Raw genomic sequence first — 8,940 nt, 5'->3', positions numbered from 1 at the left:
TTAGTGAACTCAAGGCTTCAAGCATGCAAGGGTAAAAAGTAAATAACACCTTACATTTTATCTCGATTTGCAAATATCCCCTGCATCTTCACTTACTGTAATGTCAACTTTACATTTTTCAATTTGTCGTAATGTCCCCCACTGACCACCCAATTTAGCTAAGAGCTTACCGTTGGTGCTTAGGTGGCAAATTATTTAGAGTTGGATGATTGATGTGGATTTGTTGGGAATGAGATGGAATATGACATGAACTTAAAAGAGTTAAAAGATCAAAATATCCAATCCCTAATCTTAACCTCATCTCCTATCCTAACTCTTCTTCTACCCTCGCTAACAACTCCCCGGCCACCACCACTCCCACCCCTATTCCCCTAGCCATTGTCGTCGCCATAACCACCGCACTACCACCCCCCTCTCTCTTCGTCATCCTTTCCCTCTCCCTTCTTGCTCTCCTCTCTCTCCCTTCTCTTCTCCCTCTCTATCCAATTTATTCTTGCTGAGAGGGTTAAAGAACCCCCACCTATTGGTAAGATGAGAGTAACTGCTAACAAAGAAATGAAAGAAGTTGATAAAAAAATAACTACGAGGGGGGAGAAAATGAGGTAACGTAGTGAACATGTTGAAGTATCAAGCCATCTTTATCTTTTTTTGATGCATGCTTGCAACAGCTTAATCTCTCCCACCATTTCTCCGGTGATCTGTTGAGTAAATAGAGTTAATCATAGTTAAAGGTGGATGGCATTTGAGTGAAAAATAAGTGAGTTGTCAAGAATTAGACCTCCTTGTCCATTAGAGTCCTTAGAATAATCTTGAAATGAATGAAGATTTTATAAGAGAAGAATCAAAAAGGAAGAAAAAGATGAATCAATGAACACATAGGAGAAATAAAGTAGTTAAATGGAAAAAAAAGGGCAACTTCTTACCCAATAACATGGCCAACTCCATTATGGATGGCTCCAGAGACAAGGCTTATTAGACCAATGCTCCCACCTCCATAAACCAAATCCACCTTCCTCACCGCCTATGCAACACTTGTTTGATCAACCATCTAATCTAAACCAATAAAAATAGAAACTGGAAGCGAGACACAAAAAAATGGAAAGATGGAATCCAAAATGTCTACTTAGAAAGAGAGGGAGAAGAGGATAAGGGATAGAGAAGAGGAAAGAGAGGGAGAGGGAAAATAGGATAAAGAGAGAGGAGGAGAAGAGAATGGGGTTGGGGGCACCAGCTGCCAGATGAAGGGGGGTGGCCGAGGGAATGAGAGAGAAGAGAGGGAGAAGAGAAGGGAGAGAGAAGAGGAGGAAAGAGAGGGCGAGGTTAAAAAAGATAGAAAGAGGAGAGGACGGTGGTGGGGCGGGGGCGGGGGTCAGGGGATCGCTGTTAAGAGTTGGAGATGGTTAGGGAAGGAGATGAGGTTAAGATTAGGATTTGGATATTTTGGTCTTTTAACTCTTTTGAGTCTACGTCATATTCCAGCTCATTTTAAAATAGCCCAACAAATCCACATCAACTATCCAACTCTAAATAATTTCACGTAGGCTCTAACAACAATCTTATGCCTAAATTGGATGGTCAATGGGGGACATTGCAACAAATTGGAAAATGTAAAGTTAACATTATGGCAATTGGAGATGTAGGGGATATTTGCAACTCGAGATAAAATGCTGGGTGTTATTTACTTTTTACTCTTTTTTTGAGCAATGGTCATCATTTTAACAATCAACAAAATTATAAGCAGATTTTTTCTTTTATTATCAATTACTTATTATATAAGAATAGAAATAGTTGCATTTCTCTTTCTTGCCTTAAAAATCTTTGCATGGGGGGCATTCTTTACCTTCAAAAAGTGTAAGCGTTGGTCAGTGACCCTGAAACAAACCCTTGAGGCTGCTTTCTTGCTTGGCCTTAGGAAGAACCTTTTGAGCTTTAACACTTTCTTTTTAATGTTCTTAATCTATTAGAAACAATTTTTCTTTGTGTTCTTTGAAAGCTGAAAGAAACATTACAATGAAATATTTGACATCTGAAATTCAATCATAGTCTTGCATGGTTTAGTGGGTTGTCATGGGGTTCTTAGTATCAGCTTGTTTTTTTTTAAATCAAAAAAATGTGAATATATCATCAACAATCAGCTCCATGATCCAATTACGTTAATTGCATTAAAATCTTCTTATGATGAGAAATGTTCATTTTTATTTTATTTTTCAAAAAATGAGCATCATTTTTAGACTATCATATTGAGGAACTCTGTGTGTGTATGTGTGTCTGTATACATGTATATGTCCTTTTTTTAGAAATGTATTGATTAAAGCTATTCATGTTGTCTATAAACTTATTTGAAGGGTAAAATTGACCAAAAAGGTTAAGTTTTTTTGTAAACTTAGTTGATCATATAATCAACATGATGTCTCTGTGTGTGGAAATGCATTTATAAATGGTTTATTAGTTGAGATATATGCTGGAAGATAAACAGAAAGCGTAAATTGAGTATGGCAATGTGGAGCACTTTTTAGCTTTATTTATTATTTTATAAAGATGCTGAATTTCGCTCCTTGGAAGTGCAAACAATGTCAGATTGGATTGGTTTTCCTTCTTATTGAGGCAGATAGCACTTACAAAAATATATAATTTTTTGCCTAGATTTTCCTCCCTTCCAATCAATATCCTAAACTATTAAAATGGCTTAATTTTCCAAATTTTCAATTCCCATAATGACCGTTGTTAGTTATGGTTCTCTTAGATGTTTGAACCAAGGTTCGCTGTTTTGGTGCCGGACTCCATAATAGTACCATCCTATTACAATGTCGATATGTGGTATGGTACAAAACGACGGGGCATATAGTGTCAATATGATATTGGATTGCGTACAGATTTGGTATAGTATTGATCGATATAGCAAACCTTACTTTGAACCATGTTAAACTTCTAGAAATGGTTCTCAATATTGCTGGATTGTGATGAGTCCTGGGGGAAGAGGGGGGTTGGGGGTCAATAATCCAATAAGGAACTTTGTCTGAGTTGAAATTTATGATTGTATGCCTAATAAGATTTCCACATCCAAATTCTAAATTCATAGTCATTTATTGGTTATAGCAATACTTATCTAGACTAGAACATAAAATACCAAATAAATTTTGAATAATTTTACGAGAGCTATATTATCATCTAATTGATGTTAAAATTGTTTTAAAATTTATCTTATGTCTAAAATAGCCACATGCTAAGTGGGCATCTGCATTATACGTAGTATATATAAATGGTTTTCATTTCACTTTGATGAAAATCTTAAAGGGGGTTAGAATGGGGCAGGAGATGGAATTGGTTAAAAAGAAAAAAAAACTGCATTGGAGAAGGAAGAATAGAATGAAGAAGAGTAAAATAATAGTGGAAATTTGACTTTTATAAGGAATCACCATAATATGAAGACAAGGCAGAGGAATCTTCTCGGAGAAAAAGGAGAATATAGTCAGGGATGAAAAAGTTGAGGGAAAAATGATCTTGTGGTGTCCAACTGTCCATTGAAACACAAAACAAACTTGAAAATTGAAATTATTTTTTTTTTTCCAGGAAATGATAATCCAATCATGTTATCATGTTACGTTCACCCTACAATCATACCTTTAACCATATCCTAATGCAAAGATAAGAAGATAAGTACTTAAACATATGTTGACCGAACATACAATTGTCTAATCTATAACTTATGAACATCAAGAGGTTACAACAATGCAATGACTTTGAGTTGATTCTATAAGTCATAATTAGATTCGAACATGATTTTTCAAGCTTGTGAATTTTTTTTTGTGGTCAAGGAGATGGAAACAACCAGAGTTACAAATACAAAACAAAATAGCTTATTTGGTTCAAAAACTTGGATCTAAGCATCAAGTGGCATATTCAAGGCGTTTGGAGGTGCAAAATTAACTCTGGCTGAATTTTTCTATTTGGGAGTAGTGATTCATTATGAGATGTGCAGTAAATCAGTTGGCTTGTCCACATGGATTCATCCGTGGGACATGAAACCCTCATTCACATTCATGTTTAGTAATTTTGTTTTGTGCATTCTCTGATATAATAAACTGAAACAACTAAATTGTCCTATATCTATCTTGATCACATGATATGGCAGCGACTCTCTATTTGAAGATGGAAGTTCCAGTAGTTGCCTGTTGGCACCTGATCTCCAACTTGCGTACGTTGCCCAACCTAGGTGCTAGAAGGAAACCTAAGGAGTATTCAAATTTCCTTGTTGAATTGATCTTCTCTTGACCAGATGACAATAACAACTCTGTAAAAGAATGAATTGGTCTAGTAACGAAAGGCATACTAGCAAAAATGATACATATTTCTGCTCGATGGTTGTCAGCTTTGAATTCCCATTCAGTCCTTGTGTGTATTTGATGGCCATCTAATGGGACAACGAATAGATGAGATCTTTATTGCCACAATAGGACCTTTCTGGTCTTGGCAATGGTAGTCTTTTAGAAAAAAATATGTGGAGGAGAACAAAAGTAGAAAAAATGTTGCAATTCTTCAGAAGATTTCACATTTTGCAATACACTATGGAAGAAGTGAGGCAGAGTTACCAAAAGAATTCCATCTTGGAGCGGAGATGAAACTTATTTTCCTGACAAAGCAATTTAGTTTTCAAATTCTGAAGCCAATATGTCATTGAAATTGTCATCATCATCATTATTTTGATCTTAATCCCATGCTTTAAAGAACTTTTTAATGTGGCCCTCCTGTTGCTTTTTAGTAGGAAATTATAGAGTTTGATTTAGCAGATGACTCAAGTGGGTGTATCTGGCTCTTCAAAGTTGCAGATTCTATATGGTATTGTATATGTAGGGTCGAGATCTAATGTTCCAAAGTTAGCATTCTGAAAGTCGGTGCCACCAAAGAATGAGACTTTTGCTCTTATGAATTGCTGTTAGTTATGCTTGCATTGGGGGGGGGGATGTTTCTTGGTCATCAAATTGATGCATTTAATGTACCTATTTTCCTTGCATTGAATGTTTCACTTTTTGGTGCAACAAATGCATTGGTTAATCCTGCATGGAAATCTGTCTAGTGCAATACACATGGGATAGAAATATTGTTTCTCATTAGAGGCAACATTTGGAGTTGGTCCAGTGGAAGCATTGTAGCTAGCCGTCCCCTGCCAACACAGGCACACACTGAGGAGTGAGAGAAGAAAGCTAGAACCATTTTTTAGGAGTGTTCGACTCCGGCAAATTCCCAAGAAATCAGTAGTTCCCTTAAAATGACAATTCACATATCCATACCATTGATCATGATCTCCAATATCTAAATTGCCTGGAACTGAATGCTTCCAAGTATCCAGAGTGTTTAAAAATCCTGGCATGGGAACACTTGTGCAATATAATTTGTAAAAACAAAAATATATTACTTCAGAAAATATACTAAAGACTAGCATAAATCGACAGTCAGTAACATTTTTTCTATAGAGAACTTCACCATAAATATTCTGAAAGTCAGTAGGCTATAGGTTCGACGCTTCACCGTAAAAACCTAAAATTTACTAGTATTTTGTGGTAATATAGTTGAGAATTAAGTGCCATCAATTGTTATGATGTTTCTTGAATCCTTGAAAAAGAATGAAACATGCAAATGCTGACACTTCTCTGAGTATGATAATTCATTTTTTCAACATTGCTTTGTCTTGTGTTGTTGTGGACCTATGGAGTGATATTGAAGGCCTTCCATGTTTTAAGAGTATTGAAGGCCTCCATCCCCCTCCGCCTGCAGCCGCCCCTGCTCACCCCACCCTTCCTGTTCTTTGGCATATTTGGCACATGTATACTTTCCTCCATGGTAATAACCGTAGATGATTGTTGATTCCTGAACTTTATGGGGTCATATCTGATGCACTCTTGTGCTCAAGGAACAGTCATATATGATTTATGGTAGGGCTCAAGGTAAGTCAAACTGGTACTGGGGCTTATGTCGGTTGGTGACTGGCATGATATGGTATGAGTCCATACCACCCTGTGTTGGGGGAATTTTGTGCTCCTTTTTTTTATTTTCAGATTTTGAACTGAAGTCAGCAAATGGTTTACCAAGTTCAAAAATTGCAAACTAAAAAAGGATTTGAAATCACTCTACCTTGTTCTGAAATGAAGATGGTGGGAGAGAGAGAGGGGGTGAGAGAGGAGAGAGAGGTGGCATGGTGGGGGGTGGGGAGGGAGAGAGGAAAAAGGAGATAGAGAGGGCTCAAAAGCCCTCATCATTAGGGATGCAGGGCTCAAAACCGTAACCCTAACCGTGTGTGTGAGAAAGAGGGGGGGGGGGGGGTGGTAGCTTTGATGCCAGTGGGGGGAAAGCGAGAAGCATTGAGGTCCGAGCATGAGGGGAGGTGAGGTTTTGTGAGTGCAAGGAGGGGCAAGAGTCACTAATCGAGCAAAAATCCTGCAGACAGGGGCATTTTATGGCCGAACCGAATGCGTAGTTTGAACTGTGCTAGTAGCTGACTTGTCTGGTTCATTGTGCCCTGAACTGGCCGGTTTAGTGTGATTCGGCTTTGGTGGGCTTGTTATAAACACATACTGTTCGAACTTCCCTGGAACTTTAGAGTTTAGCAGACGGTGACTGCATACTGTGATATTGATGATTTGATCTCATATGGTGTACACATTTAGGTTCTCAGCTTGGACTGATTTCTATCTTGTGTGTCTATTTTGTATCTATCTTTCATTGCGGGATCATATGGTGCTTGGTTTATCTTATTTGCTCCAAAGTATTCTGATGCTTCTTCAGTCCTTTTGGGCTCAAACCACTTGAATTTGAAATGATCACCATTTCTCTTATCTAGAATTCATTTTCTTATTCCCATTCTCGTTATGTTCTTCCCCCTCATTCCTGTTGCTGATGCTGCTGTTGTATCATCTGTGCAACTTAAATTTTAATGCTTAATAAATTTATCACATAATTTGCTTTCTTTGGAATAGGTAAGATTATTTTTATCAGAGGATGCCCCTTCTCAATCTGGATTGGGAGCCCAAGACCATCTGCAAGCAAAGGCTTCATGGCTCTTGCATGCTACAGGGATGGGCTCCGATGATTCCATACCCCCTGGTTTTGAAGCACGTCATCCCTCCTACCAGTACAAACCAGACATTTCACAAATTCCTCTGATCAAGTGGAAGTGCCCTGCCAAAGTAAGTTTATGTTTTTTGGATTTTTCAGTTAGGACTTTTTGATAGAGCCTGAAACTCATTCACCAGAAAATTGATTATTGGAATTACAACGTCTTTCTCCTTTTGTAGATAGTATTGAATCCAGAATGGCTAGTGGTTGCTGGAGGGGAAAGTGAAGAGGTGGCTGTAGAGAATCAGAGACAACTGGGAGTGCTTGAAGCCATTTATCCACGCCATTCTGCCATTCCTCCAACGTAAGCTATACCTTGTATTCTTGCAAGTTAAATCTTATGCATTCTCCCCATTTTCCTTAACAGACTATTCCATGTATATTTAGGCCATTTGTTTCTTCCGAGGTCCAAAACTCATATTATGATGATTCCCAAACTTCTCTCATACCCATAATTCCCATTGAAGATGAAGATACATCAGAGCAGCAATTAGAGGCACCTATACCGATTGATGCATCTGTCCAATTCCAACGGCCAGACATACAGAAGAAATTGGTGGACATTGGAACATTGCATATATTGCCTGATCTCAGGCCTGCTATGGAGCAGTCACAGAACAATGCAGTGCCCCAGGCTCCAACTCTGCCACCTGGTGAGAAACCAACAATTGGGGCTGTACCCGGTGCAGAGCCTGATGTTGTAGCTGCTGCTGCTGCTGCTTTCACTGCTATCATGAAAAGCAGCGAAGAGGGAAGCCTGATCGACCCTGACCTTCTCATTAAGATACTCAACAACCCCAGCATGATGGGAAAGTTGGTGGCCGAGTATGGAGTTCCTCAACAAGTTCAGCTGCCTATGGCTCCTGTGTCAGCACCGCCATCTCTGCCAGCTCAATCAACTGCATCAGCTCCACCTCTGCCACCTCCCCATATCAACATCGCTATCCCCATCCCCTTGTCAAACCAACGAAGCACACCGATGTATCCCATGCCAAATGTGGTGCCATCCCCAGCTTTGAGTAGACAGCCTTCTCCTGTTACTCCAATACCTGCGAAGTTCTCTTCAAGTGCCCCTCCAGTGAAAGATGTAAATTACTACAAGAGTTTGATCCAGCAGCATGGAGGGGAGAAGCAAGAAACTCTAGATCGGAATCCACTGCAGTATGCTGGTTACAACAGTAATTTTGTGGGTGTGAATGGTTTGAATATAGCCAGACATGTCTCTATGAGGCCAAATGATGTGAAGCCCAAGATTCCAAAGCCTTGTGCTTTCTTTAACACCCCCAAAGGGTGCAGACATGGAGCTAGCTGCTTATATCAGCATGATTCATCAATTTCTCAGCGGGTCGAGCACCCAAAGGGATCAAAAAAAATCAAATTAGACAGAGGAATAGCTGGTGGAAACTAATGTGCTGTAAACCTTTTTGTCGTTTTTCGTTCTTTATGTTTATTCATCTCTCAGTATATATCATCTGTTGGTCCTTTCCAGTTTTTTGTAGCTTGTTTCAAATAGATAACTTTCTTCTTCGCAATGAAAAAGAACCCAAAAAAAAAAAAAAAATCTTATCAATGGGATTCCATGGTTGTTGAAAATCCGTGTGATTTGCTGTAATGAATAGCAAGTTCGATTCGCTTTTTCCGTGACTAAAACAAGGATTGGTTACAGCCATAACCGGATTTATGTTCTGTCCTGCTCAGAGTCAGAGGTTCAATTACCATTTGAGTAATCTATAGGCTCGTATGGTAAAAATGCCAACATACCGTCGGTTACAACACTCTTTTTACGTCCAAGAGAAGGTCGACTGGCTAGCGTGTTAAAGGATTTTAGGC

At 38.8% G+C, this 8,940-nt stretch overlaps 1 protein-coding gene across 1 annotated transcript in view; it reads left to right on the top strand.

Moving 5' to 3' along the window:
• LOC105054658 (zinc finger CCCH domain-containing protein 6) overlaps positions 1-8,598 on the top strand; it is a 22,571-nt gene extending 13,973 nt beyond the window's left edge. Inside the window, exons 2-4 of the mRNA XM_010936230.4 lie at positions 6,972-7,181; positions 7,290-7,414; positions 7,498-8,598. Of these exons, the coding sequence (XP_010934532.1) occupies positions 6,972-7,181; positions 7,290-7,414; positions 7,498-8,518 (1,356 nt within the window). The 3' untranslated portion in view covers positions 8,519-8,598. The remainder of the gene's footprint in view (positions 1-6,971; positions 7,182-7,289; positions 7,415-7,497) is intronic.
• Positions 8,599-8,940: the final 342 nt, after the last annotated feature.

The sequence above is a fragment of the Elaeis guineensis genome, chromosome 12 (assembly GCF_000442705.2).
Source record: "Elaeis guineensis isolate ETL-2024a chromosome 12, EG11, whole genome shotgun sequence".
NCBI classification, from domain to species: domain Eukaryota; kingdom Viridiplantae; phylum Streptophyta; class Magnoliopsida; order Arecales; family Arecaceae; genus Elaeis; species Elaeis guineensis.
This window is presented reverse-complemented; position numbering and strand designations above follow the sequence as displayed.